Genomic DNA, 14,221 nt, shown 5'->3' with positions numbered 1-14,221 from the left:
TCTGCAATAAGAGAAGCCACCACAGTGAGGAGCCCACACACCAAAACGAAGAGTAGCCCCTGCTTGCTGCAACTAGAGAAAGCCCGCACACAGCAACAAAGACGCAACGCAGCCAAAAATAAATAAATAAATAAATTTATTAAAAAAAAAAAATTTTGTATGGAGACACAAAAGACCCCGAATAGCCAAAGCAGTCTTCAGGGAAGAAAATGGAGCTGCAGGAATCAGACTCCCTGACTTCAGACTATACTACAAAGATACAGTAATCAAGACAATATGGTACTGGCACAGAAACAGAAACATAGATCAATGGAACAAGATAGAAAGCCCAGAGATAAACCCACGGACCTATGGTCAACTAATCTATAACAAAGGAGGTAAGGATATACAATGGAGAAAAGACAGTCTCTTCAATAAGTGGTGGTAGGAGAACTGGACAGCTACATGTAAAAGAATGAACTTAGAACACTCCCTAACACCATACACAAAAATAAACTCAAAATGGATTAGAGACCTAAATGTAAGACCGGACACTATAAAACTCTTAGAGGAAAACATAGGAAGAACAATCTTTGACATAAATCACAGCAAGATCTTTTTTGATCCACCTCCTAGAGTAATGGAAATAAAAACAAAAATAAACAAATGGGACCTAATGAAACTTCAAAGCTTTTGCACAGCAAAGGAAACCATAAACAAGACGAAAGACAACCCTCAGAATGGGAGAAAATATTTGCAAACAAATCAACAGACAAAGGATTAATCTCCAAAATATATAAACAGCTCATGCAGCTCAATATTAAAAAAAACAAACAAACCAATCCAAAAATGGGCAGAAGACCTAAATAGACATTTCTCCAAAGAAGACATACAGATGGCCAAGAAGCACATGAAAAGCTGCTCAGCATCACTAATTATTAGAGAAATGCAAATCAAAACTACAATGAGGTATCACCTCACACCAGTTAGAATGGGCATCATCAGAAAATCTACAAACAACAAATGCTGGAGAGACTGTGGAGAAAAGGGAACCCTCTTGCACTGTTGGTGGGAATGTAAATTGATACAGCCACTATGGAGAACAGTATGGAGGTTCCTTAAAAAACTAAAAATAGAATTACCATATGACCCAGCAGTCCCAGTACTGGGCATATACCCAGAGAAAACCATAATTCAAAAAGACACATGCACCCCAATGTTCATTGCAACACTATTTACAATAGCCAGGTCATGGAAGCAACCTAAATGCCCATCGACAGACGAATGGATAAAGAAGATGTGGTACATATATACAATGGAATATTACTCAGCCATAAAAAGGAACGAAATTGGGCCATTTGTTGAGACGTGGCTGGATCTAGAGACTGTCATACAGAGTGAAGTAAGTCAGAAAGAGAAAAACAAATATCGTATATTAACGCATGTATGTGGAACCTAGAAAAATGGTACAGATGAACCGGTTTGCAGGGTGGAAATTGAGACACAGATGTAGAGAACAAATGTATGGACACCAAACGGGGAAAGCCACGGTGGGGTGGTGGTGGTGGTGTGATGAATTGGGCGATTGGGATTGACATGTATACACTGATGTGTATAAAATTGATGACTAATAAGAACCTGTTGTATATTAAAAAAAAATTTTCCAATGTATTTATGAACGTGGAATGGAAAAATTTGTTTTTCAATCCCTATTGCAGTATATGGTAAAGCATTATTTTTGTTTTAGTTTGGCTCTGTCTTCAAGGTCCCTTGTAAAATATTTTCTGTTAATTTCTTGAGTCCTTTTGCCTCAGTTTTTGTTGAATAATAAATTATCTGTCATCGTAAACAATTATTCCTGGCCATCTCTGCATATGAAGCCTGGATGTTGTTAGAAAGTTGGATGCGTTGTCAGGTTTGTGGCCGAGCTACAAGGATGGGAAATGCTCATCCTTAAGCATGTCCTATGTCCATAATCAGTTTAACCAGCCTTATAAGCCTATAAGTGCAACAGTAATTTTGATGTTCTTTCCACTATCTTTAACAGATTAAAATAGTCAATTTTGGAAATGCTTCTTATATGACAGTTACACATTTAGAACATTTACCTATTCTTGGCAGTGGTTAAAGAGAAATTGTGGTCAAGAAAATCTTTTTCCTGATTTTTCCCTTGGTTCTGATCCCAACTTTAGGGGCACCATTCAAAGTATATCCTTCATGCTTTTTGTCATTATGTGCTGCCTGGAAAGCCCGTGTAGCATTTCCAGTAAACTACTTAATGGTCTGTAGAGACATCCCTGGCCTTCATGAGTAAGTCATGCTTCTACTTCTTTATTTTCTTAGTATTTTGTACACATTTAAATGTATCTCTCTTTCCTGTAACTCAGGGCCCTGTCTTCTTTATCTCTTTGCCAAAGTCTGGCACAGGTCAGTCAGTAGCATGGGATCTAGAGCACCTCAAAATTCAGCCACAAATAATTGGAAACAATCCAATTCATCAGTAGAGAATTGTTTAAATGAACTGTGGTACATCCCCACAATGGACTATCATGCATTTGTTGTTTTTTTTATTACTTTTTATTGGAGTATAGTTGATTTATAATGTTGTCTTAGTTTCTGCTGTAAGGCAAAGTGAATCAGTTATACATATACATATATCCACTCTTTTTTAGATTCTGTTCCCATATAGGTCATTACAGAGTACTGAGTAGAGTTCCCTGTGCTATACAGTACGTTCTTATTAGTTCTCTCTTTTGTATATCGTAGTGTGTATATGTCAATCCCAATGTCCCAATTTATCCCTTACCCCCATCATGCATTTGTTAAAAAGAAAAAAAAAGGTTGTGGAATTAAGAATTTCAGGACATACTGTAAAATTATGAAACAAAAGAAACAAAAAACCAAGGAGTAGTATAGTTTGTATGTGGTATGGATCAGTTGCCTGTTGGTCTATTGCTATAAGAAACCATGCTAAAACTTAGTGGCCTAAAACAATAAGTTTTTTTTTGTTTTTTGGCTTATGAATCTATGAGTCGGGAAGTTCTCCTGCTCTTGCTTATGTTCATTGATTCATATGTCTACAAGCAGTTAACTACAGATCAGACTCATTAGGTTAGGATCTTACATGTTTGGGGATCAGCTGGCCTTAGCTGGTATAACTCTTCTCTGCTCCATGTGGTCTCATCCTCCTGCAGACTAGTCTGGATTTGCTTTCATGGCAGGGTTAGCATTCTGAGACAGGTGTAGAACCAGCACTGTGTCACTTCCATCACATTATATTGGCCAGAGCAAGTCAGGGGGCCTGGCCAGATTCAGGGGAATAACGGGATAGATCCCATTTCCTGAGGCATTGCAAAAGGCATGGTGCCATTCTTAGGGATGCTCAGTTTAATGTAATTATGCTGTCTTTGTATAAATGGGGGTGGGATAAGAATTTATTTTTGCGTTTGCTCATTTGTACAGAGAAAGAATGGATGGATACACAAGAAACAGATTAAAATGATTACGTATGAGGTGGGGTATGTAGGTATAGAAGCAGGGAGTATTTCTTTCTATATCATATATTGATTTTTGAACCACATAAATGTATACTTATACATACATACAAAAAAGAGAATTATCTACCTAGCCTCTGCCCCCCAAAATAGTTCTCTTTAAACCATCATGATTATTTCTTAGTTAGGAATATGATTTGTTTTAAAGAAATGGTAATGGCTTTCTTGGACACCCTGTTTGTAATGATCAGTATTTCTGTACTGTGCATCTGAAAGATCTATATTCAGCTTATTTTCCTCAGAGATTATAATCAGGAGCACTTGACCATATCTTCTTCTACCCAGAGTTTAGCATAGATAAACATCTCAATGGCCAAATAAAATGATTCCTTCTAGTAGATTGTTAATCTGATTCAAGTAAACATGTAAGAGTGTCTACTGCATTGTACCAGCCATTATTACGTATATTACATACATACCCCTTCCCAATAACCCTGTGTTGTAAGTATTACCCTCAGAGACAGATGAAGAAAACCATAGTCACACAAGTAAGTGATAGAGCATCCTTCACATCAAGCTCACCTTCTTTCACCTAAACATCCTTCCCACTTGCAGCACTGGGAGTTTCCCTTCTTTCCAGTTGTTTGTGGGTAGCCCTTCCCCTCACATAATTGCATTTTTCTTCTCATTTATACCTCTTCTATTTATTGTTCCTTTGTCATCCTCAAAGTAATTTCTTAAAAACTGTAATGGAAAAGCAGTTCATAATGATTTGTAAATGCTCTCATTTGTGGGCAGTTTATCATACAAGATTCTTCTCAAGTAGCAGTTACCTAGGATGTTTATGTTTGTGTTTAGTATTACTTTCTCTTAAAGCTACAGAATAATTTTGCTCTTTTGCTTCATGTTTGATTCTTCAAATTCCTATGTGGGAAAAAAAATCACACAGGTAACTGTTTATTATTTTGTTCTCTCTTTCATCAGTTTTCTATTTTTATGACATCCATAGCATCTTGCACAATGAAGAGGTAAAATCATTATCCAGACATATTTTTCCATGTTTGTCCCTCTTCTTTAGCTCAAGTTGTTTGGCTTTATGTTGTTAGGTGTTGAAGCATCAGTGATCCTGCAAATTCATGTGGTCATATTTCCGTATATATCCAAATATTTAAAATAACCAAAGCACAGTTATAGAGTGACTAAATTATCAGTTACTTTGAACCTTAGGATCTATGTTTAGCATCAAGTTGAACCTTTCTGATAAAACTAAGGGTTAATTTAATTTTCTAGGACTGAATACTTTGTCTCTTTGACGATTCAAGCAGTGGTGTTTATGGGCTGAAGTCACACTTAAGAAAAAAAAATTTCTTCTCTTTGAACTTCAAGTTTCTCTGGAATTGAAAAGAGCTCAAAATTTTGTTGGTTCTTTCAAGGGATCCAGGTAGATGTTTTATAAAACCTCAGTTTTATAAAAATTCAGAAATGAAGTCACTTTAAACGTGATGGCATAAAGGAATGCATTGGCCACCAAGCAGAGGGTTAAAATGCCTGCTTTGGAGTGTACTCCTTATTTACCATCTGAGCAACTGCTGGATTTGGCAGTTTATAAACCAGGATAGAGCTCTCACATCATGAAGTGCATTCTTGCCACCCAGCTTCCAACAAAAATATCATCTTACATTGTACTTGATAATTTTACAACTGTTGATTCTTGGATCATTCCATACAGTATCTCTGAGGTCACATGGATTGTTGATAGTATACACATTTTCTTTGGGGAACAAATGTTAATGTTAACTTGGACATAGTCATAAGGCTAGTTAAGTGATAAAATCAGGACTTGACACTAGTCTTCATGTTTTCTAATCATCATTATTCTTTATTGAGTACCTTTTTTTTTTTTTTTTTAAACTTTTGGGTTTATTTATTTATTTATGGCTGTGTTGGATCTTCGTTTCTGTGCGAGGGTTTTCTCTAGTTGCGGCAAGTGGGGGCCACTCTTCATCGCGGTGCGCGGGCCTCTCACTATCGCGGCCTCTCTTGTTGCGGAGCACAGGCTCCAGACGCGCAGGCTCAGCAATTGTGGCTCACGGGCCTAGTTGCTCCGCGGACTGTGGGATCTTCCCAGACCAGGGCTCGAACCCGTGTCCCCTGCATTAGCAGGCAGATTCCCAACCACTGTGCCACCAGGGAAGCCCGAGTACCTTCTTTATACCTAGCACTAGCCTAGGCATTGTCTCTAATACTTACATCAAAGTGAGGCCTGGAAAGGTGAAGTGATTTGATAAAATTCATACAGATTTTATCATTCAGTGATAAAATCGTCATTAGAATGACGATTCACACCAAACCTCTCAGTCTCTGTACCCATACTTTGCCTACTAGACAACGGTTGTTGCTTGAAACATGAGGAATGATACTAGTGTTGCAGGTTTGTGAGTAGTGACGTGAATAAGAGATAGGTAGTTTTAACCTAATATAAACCGTACTCTGGAGTCTGGGTTTTCCTCAGTTTCTAAGCTTTCAGTTGGTATATAATTCAGTGTTTTGCAGTTGGGCTGCTCTTGAGTTTTTCATTCTGCCAAGTGCTGACTGCTAAAACACATCTCACTGATAAGCCCTCCTCAGGCCTTTGGCGCCCTTGCTGTAAAGGCAGGTGGCCTGAAGAAAGGCTCCCCCTAGGTTGTTGCACGCTATACACAACACATAACAGGGCAAGACAACTGTTAGTTCCTTCCTTCTTTTCTCCCCCCACCCTCCAGAAAGCTGGGTCCCAGATGGAAGAGCTGGAAACGTGTCAACTGTTCTCTGAAGGGCATTGAGAAAACACTGTCAAGAAGAAAAAGGCAAACGCAATAGCTAATTAGTTCACTAATCAGACGGGATGACCGTCCATTTTACAAAGAAAATGTCCTGGACAGAGATGGGAAGGGCTGGCAGAGTGTGCTCACATGGCTCTCAAAGAACTACACATTTTTGTCAGGGGATTTGTAACTTGGGGGCATTGCTGCCCTGATTGACTTTATATATTCATTATATCTCTTCCCAAAATGTGACCACTGCAAACTAAGGCATAAAAATAATATTTGGGGATGTTTTCCTCTTGAGAAAGTGTCCTTGAATGTGCAAAGATGCGCCTTGTTGCCAGTGTCATGAATCCTTTTATATGTATTGTGTTTATAACTATGATCTCAGTGAAGGAAAACTTTGATTTAACATTCTCATTTGAACCTTTGGTCTCCATTTCTTGTACTTTACATTGAATTCAGCAGTTATTGGAGAATAAACACAGGGTACTTAAAGGAAAAGCTTGGAATTACTGAGAGGAACATAGCTCAATTTAAAGGTGATTATGGTAGCCCTGGCCCTATTATTAACGAAGTAGGTAACAAGTTCCCTTTAATGGGAAAAAATAACTTTTTGAAGATATTAGAACATTACGCTTCATTATCAAGTCTTCTTCATATTAGCTCAGACCTAATTCTAACATCAAGTTAATCTACCTAATCTGACTTTCTGGGATTTGTTGCCGTCGAGTGTTATCAAACAGCTGCTTATTATGAATTGTCCTCATAGATGAAGTAGCCTGTGCTTAGCTTAGGGTCAGCTCTACTTTTCTGTTTTTTGGACAATATACATCGTAAATGACATGCCTGGTATCAGAGATGTTGACTCCACTTCATTTTTCTTACTTAGAATAGTTGATATGTATAAACATGTATTTCATCATTTGTAGTAATTTATATACAACTGACTGATTCTATTTCCATGGCATGCAGTTGATGCTTACTTGTCTGGACAGTCCCACATTAGCTTTTTTTCCCCCTACTACTTCAGTTAATTTGTAAGAAGTCAGGAAAGAATGCCGTTGAGATAAGCTGAATTTATAACCTGGTTTCTTCCTTTCTCAGCCACTCTCCTCACTGTTAACTCTCATGTCACATCATCCCTTGACCTTGCTGCCTTGTCTTGGATTCCTAGGATTGCCATAACAAAGTACCATAAACTGGATAGCTTAAAACAACACTATTCTCTAACAGTCCAAGAGGCCAGAAGTCCAAAATCAAGGTATCAGCAGGGTGGAGTCCTTCTTGGCCTCAGAGGAAGAATCTATTCTATACCTGTCTCCTAGCTTCAGGTGTTTGCTGATAATCCTTGGCATTGCTTGGCTTGTAGATGGCAACATTCCAATCTCTGCCTCCATTGTCACATGCGTTCTCTCTGTGGGACTATGTCTGTCTTCACGTAGTAGACTTCCCTCTGTGTGTGTGTCTGTCTTTTCTCCTCTTCTTATAAGGACATCATTCATACTGGATTTAGGAACTACCCAGATAATCCAGGGTGATCTCCTCCCCTCAAGATCCTGAACTTAATTATATCTTCAAGGACATTTTTTCCAAATAAGGAAACATTCACAGTTCAAGGAATTAAGAGGTAGACACATTTTGGGGGGCCACCATTCAGCCTATTATACTAAGTAAGCATCTTCTTCACTTCTCAGTCCTCTAGGTAAATATGTTGGTATTTCAGATTGTTGTCACTATTTTTATTTAATAGAAAATTCTGATTTCCATTCCTTTTATTCTCTACAGTTGGTGCTGACAAAAGGGTGCCAGCAATGCCTGGATCGCCTGTGGAAGTGAAGATACAGTCAAGATCCTCACCTCCCACCATGCCACCCCTCCCACCAATAAATCCCGGAGGACCTAGGCCAGTGTCATTCACTCCTACAGCATGTGAGACCTCTTAATTACTTGGGTTTGTGGTTCACAGTGACGTTTGGATCTAAATGAATGTCATTAAGCCTTCTATATATACTACTCAACATTTTCAAAATGGCTGTTAACACACACACATGTATCTTGGTTGTTTCTTTTCTAAGTTGCTTTTTCCCTCTGAGAATAGTACATAGCTGATTTAGGTATTTGGAAATTTAGTAGTCTAAATATTTTGTTTTCATACTTTTTGGCTTGTAATTATCTATTTTAATTTCTTTGGCTCTAAAATAATGAATTTTAATTATTATATTGATTAATAGGATTCAAAATAAGTTTCATAAAATGATTGAACTACTCCAGGACTGTCATGGTAAGGCTTTTTACAAAAAAATTGATTATTTTATTAGTTTACTAGGGCTGCTGTAACAGAATACCAAAGACCAGGTGGCTTAAACAACAGAAATTAATTTTTTCACAGTTCTGGAGGTTAGAAGTCCAAGATCAAGATGTCAGCCGGTTTGGTTTCTTCGGAAGCCTCTCTCCTTGTCTTGCAGATAGCTGCCTTCTTGCTCTGTCCTCTCATAGCCTTTCCTTGTGCATGTGCATCCTTGGTGCTTCCTCCTCTTCTTATAAGTACAACAGTCATATTGGATTAGGACCTAGGCAGATGACTTCATTTAACCTTTAAGGGCCCTATCTCCAAATATAATCACATTCTGAGGTACTGGGGGTCAGAACTTCAACATAGGAGTTTGGGAGTGGGATACAGTTTAGTCCATAACAATTATATTAGACAATGAATAAAAGTTGTTCAGCCTTACTAGTCACCAAGGAAATGCAAACTAAAACCCAATGTAAGTACCACATACACCCACAAGAATGTTCAGAATGAAAAAGAATATCAAGTTTTGGTGAGTATGTGTGGAGCAACTTGAACTATCATACATTGTTTATGAGAAAAATTTTTAGTAGTATCTACTAAAGCTGAATTTCCCCAAACCCTGTAACTCCGCAAATTTAGTCCTAAAACCTCAATTTAAAAAAGAAGGTTTAATTATTTATTGTCCCAAAACATTTGAAATTGAGTAACTGGCAGCTGTAAAAATTTGAGCCAAAGTTTATGAAATGAAGTTTGATATCCTTTTTTCTTAAATTGTATTTTTTATCTCAAAGTTAAACAGCCTTAGATAAAGATACTATCTTGAAGTGAAACAGATTTAAACCCAGGATGTCATTCAAATTTCAAGATATAGACAGTAGGGGTGTGTGTGTGTGTGTGTGTGTGTGTGTGTGTGTGTGTGTGTGTGTGTGTGTATGTGTGTGTGGTCAACCCTTTTGACCCCCATATTTGACTATTTAGGGATGAATATGTTTTATTTCGGTAAATGTGATCATACACTTTCACTGAAGAAATTGTAAAACAGCCCATGTAAGTGTCAGGGTGGCGAAAAGCATAGTAATGTATATTTTTACAGGTTGCTTCAAAAGAGGGCAGCTCTCCAATGGCAATGAACCTTTCTGTGAACACAAAGAAATGATACACCATTGCAGCTGATTTTCTGTATTGCTGAGGTTGAGTGTTGAGCCTTCCTTTCCAGTAGCTCTAGCGTCCTTTACTGGAAGACACAGTAGAGACACCCTCTTTTTCTCAGCCTGTTAACCTTTTATGCAGTGAGCCATACACATACAGCATACCCAGTTCATAACAGCTTAGCTAATTATGATATACACAGATGTGTGTTCAATCAAGAAGTAGACAGTTTTTCAAGGCAGTATAAATATAGAAAGAAATAAGTATAATTTGGTAAGTAAAATAATGGAAGCATGTACTTGGGCAGCACAAAGGAAAGTTATTAAATCTAGTAGGAGCAGTGGAGTCTCTCAAATAATGCTTCTTAATACAGGTGATATGTTTTTAGACTTAGTTTTACTTTCTTAAATTTTCAAGCCTGGATATGATTAAGTGAAAAATCTATTGACACTTAGGCACTAGGTAATTTTATTTCATTCATCAGGGAAGAAGGAGCTTTGCCTCCAAGAACATAGCTCTAGAGTTGTGTTCCAAATTAAAACTACAAGAAATGACTGTTAAGAACAATGGGCAGGGACTTCCTTGGTGCTGCAGTGGTTAACAATCCACCTGCCAATGCAGGGGACACAGGTTCGATCCCTGGTCCTGGAAGATCCCACATGCCACGGAGCAAGTAAGCCCGTGCGCCACAACTACTGAGCCCGCGCGCCTAGAGCCCATGCTCTGCAACAAGAGAAGCCACCTCAATGAGAAGCCTGCACACCGCAGCAAAGAGTAGCCCCAGCTCGCCACAGCTAGAGAAAGCCCACCCACATGCAGCAACAAAGACCCAATGCAAATAAAAATTAAAATAAATACATAAATTTATTAAAAAAAGAAAAAAGAACAACAGGTGAATAGGAAAACCGTAATTAATCACATGTATTGTAATTTGAGCAGAAATACAGAATGGAAGTGTCCCATATGGTATCTAGAAAATGCTGTATTGAATGACCAAGAATTTGGCACTGTCAAGGCAGGGAAAAACTGATTTTGGTGGACATGAATATTCCGAGTGGTCAAAGAGATATATATCTCATTGCAGGAATAGGTCATGAAACCTATAGCCTAGAAAAAACATGTCTCACATTAACACAACTCTCTGCTTTCTGATTATCTTGTTCAAATGCTATATATATATTTTTTAATATAAATTTATTTATTTAATTTATTTTTGGCTGCATTGGGTCTTTGTTGCTGCGTGCGGGCTTTCTCTAGTTGTGGCGAGCAGGGGCTACTCTTCATTGCAGTGCGTGGGCTTCTCATTGCAGTGGCTTCTCTTGTTGCAGAGCACGGGCTCTAGGTGCACAGGCTTCAGTAGTTGTGGCATGCGGGCTCAGTAGTTGTGGCTTGCGGGCTCTAGAGTGCAGGCTCAGTAGTTGTGGCGCACAGGCTTAGTTGCTCTGTGGCATGTGGGATCTTCCCAGACCAGGGCTTGAACCCGTGTCCCCTGCATTGGCAGGCGGATTCTTAACCACTGTGCCACCAGGGAAGCCCCCAAATGCTATATTTTAATTGACTGCTTAGATTATTTGGAAACCTGAGGTTGGGAAGGAGATGTCACATAAAAGATGGGCATGAGTGTCCAGTCATTGGAAATACATATTCTACCAGACTCCTCTCATGCAGCCCATCACAAGAAGTCTTAAAAACTACCCATCCCTCCCCTTGGCACCTGTAGAATTTAGATGTCCCTTCTCTTTGCTCTTGTAGCACTCATACTCTTCTAACACTTTATGTTATTCTGTTACCATTTTTTACCTGGCAACCTGTCTCACTATAAAGCAACATTGTTGAGGGCTGAAAACGTGTCTTGTATACTCTTTTAACATGTGATTTACAAAATTCAAATGAATAAATGAAGGCAAATGCAAAAAAAGAAGAAATTAACAGAGATCCTTATGTTTTGCACTTAAACCAAGTCTTTCTTTTAGTGAGCAACGGCATCAACCATTCTCCTCCCACCCTGAATGGTGCCCCCTCACCACCACAGAGATTCAGCAATGGTCCTGCCTCTTCCACATCATCTGCACTAACAAATCAACAGTTGCCAGCCACTTGTGGTGCCCGGCAGCTGAGCAAGTTGAAACGTTTCCTCACCACTCTGCAACAGTTTGGCAATGACATCTCACCTGAGATTGGGGAGAAGGTGCGGACTCTTGTTCTAGCACTGGTGGTAAGTACATCACTGTCGACAGCTGCTTGAGTATATGGCTCAGAACTGAAGCCAGCAGAGAAGTTGTACATACTTCTCCTCATTCCCTAACTTGTAGCAGTGTGGCAGATTCTACAGTCTAGATTAGTTTAACTTGTATAATAATGTTGAATCATGGATTTCAGTTATGGATAATGTTTATCAAAGAAACAAAAGCAAAATCTCTAACATTTACCATATTGTTTCTTATGGTATCAATTTAATTCCGATAAACAACTTTGAATTTCTCTTAAAAGTGAGTTTCAACAGGCCCGCTGAGGTTCAACTAAGTTTTGTTCCTTAATATATTCAGTGCCTGGTGCATTGTTTCCAAACCAGAGAAAAAAGACAAATGGTTTAATTTTCAAGATAATTATTTGTGAAATTACAAGTTTTGTGGTCTAAATAAATAGTATCAAAGGGATTACATTCTTCAGCTCCTCATGCAAATACAAAATAAAAATTAAAATTTCTTTAGGATTTCCACACAAATTAAAATTTCTTTAGGATTTTCAAGGAACATATTTTTTTTCCATACTGAGTGGCGAATCCATGATATAAGGTAGTGATCTTCTTACATTGACAGCTGGGAGGGGTTTGACTCTTAGTGTATATAAGGGACAAGCTTCCAGTTCTTAATGTTTGTAAATTGAATTCCTCAAGATTTACCTCAACTAAAAGCACACTGTGCTCCTACGTATTACCCTCTGTATGTGATAAAGATGAATCACAGTACTAAACTTTTACCAGGCAGTTCTCAAAGTGTAATTAGGGACCCCTAGGATTTCTCGAGACCCTTTTTGGAAGTCCAGGAGGTCAAAAACATTTTCATAATAATACTAAAATGTTACTTGCCTTTTGACTCTTATTCTCTCATGACTGTATTGTGGAATTTTATAGAGGCTGCATGGCATAGGATGTTGTAACAGGTTAAATGCAGAAGCAGATTAGGAGAATCCAGCTCTCTTTTATTAAGCTAGATAGCAGAGAGATTTGCAAAACTGTACAAACAGTGCCATTCTCCTTACTACATTTTTTAACCATTTTTAAAAATTGAAGTATAGTTAATTTACAATGTTGTGTTAGTTTCAGGTGTACAGCAAAGTGATTCAGTTATATTCTTTTTCAGATTCTTTTCCATTATAGGTTATTACAAGGTATTGAATATAGTTCCCTGTGCTATACAGCAGGTCCTTGTTGTGTATCTATTTTATACATAGTAGTGTGTATCTGTTAATCCCAAATTCCTAACTTATTCCTTCCCCACTTTCCCTTTTGGTAAACATAGTTTGTTTTCTATGCCCGTGAGTCTATTTCTGTTTTGTAAACAAATTCATTTATATCATTTTTTTAGAGTCAACATTTAAGTGATAATTGGAATTCCCTGGCAGTCCAGTGGTTAGGACTCTGTGCTTTCACTGCTGTGGACCATGGTTCAATCCCTGGTTGGGGAACTAAGATTCTGCAAGCTGTGCCACACAGCCAAAAAAAAAAAAAAATTTCAGTGATATCATATGCTATTTGTCTTTCTCTGCCTGACTTACTTCACTTAGTATGATAATCTCTTTCTAGATCCATCCATGTTGCTGCAAATGGCATTATTTCATTCTTTTTTATGACTTAGTAATATTCCATTGTGTGTATAGGCTGCATCTTCTTTATCCATTCATCTGTCGATGGACATTTAGGTTGTTTCTATATCTTGGCTATTGTAAATACTGCTGCTGTGAACATAGGGGTGCATGTATCTTTTCAAATTATAGCTTTGTCCAGATATATGCTCAGGAGCATATGGCAACTCTATTTTTAGTTTTTTGAGGAAACGCCATACTTTTCTCCATAGTGGCTGCACCAATTTACATTCCCACCAACAGTGGGAATGTAAAAGAAAAAGGAGGTTTCCTTTTTCTCCATACCCTCTCCAGCATTTATTATTTGCAGACTTCTTAATGATGGCCATTCTGACCAGCATGAGATGGTACCTCATTGTAATTCTGATTTGCATTTCTCTAGTAATTAGCAGTGTTGAGCATCTTTTCATGTGCCTGTTGGCCATCTGTATGTCTTCTTTGGAGAAACGTCTGTTTTGGTCTTCTGCCTATTTTTTTTTAATTGGGTTGTTTGTTTTTTTGATATTAAGCTATATGAGCTGTTTGTATATTTTGGAGATTAACCTCTTGTCAGTTGCATTGTTTGCAAGTATTTTCTCCCAGCGTGTAGATTTTCTTTTCATTTTGTATATGGATTCCTTTGCTGGGCAAAAGCT

General features: G+C 38.1%; 1 protein-coding gene across 6 annotated transcripts in view; it reads left to right on the top strand.

Moving 5' to 3' along the window:
- Positions 1 to 14,221, top strand: part of CBFA2T2 (CBFA2/RUNX1 partner transcriptional co-repressor 2) — a 187,446-nt gene that overhangs the window by 125,143 nt on the left and 48,082 nt on the right. For all 6 annotated transcript variants that reach the window (XM_059896550.1, XM_059896549.1, XM_059896552.1 and 3 more), the window contains exons 2-3: positions 8,066 to 8,209; positions 11,696 to 11,937. In XM_059896550.1, coding sequence (XP_059752533.1) covers positions 8,066 to 8,209; positions 11,696 to 11,937 — 386 coding nt within the window. The remainder of the gene's footprint in view (positions 1 to 8,065; positions 8,210 to 11,695; positions 11,938 to 14,221) is intronic.

The sequence above is a fragment of the Balaenoptera ricei genome, chromosome 15, assembly GCF_028023285.1.
Source record: "Balaenoptera ricei isolate mBalRic1 chromosome 15, mBalRic1.hap2, whole genome shotgun sequence".
NCBI classification, from domain to species: domain Eukaryota; kingdom Metazoa; phylum Chordata; class Mammalia; order Artiodactyla; family Balaenopteridae; genus Balaenoptera; species Balaenoptera ricei.
The sequence above is the reverse complement of the archived record's forward strand: the minus strand, read 5'-3'. Positions and strand labels throughout refer to the sequence as shown.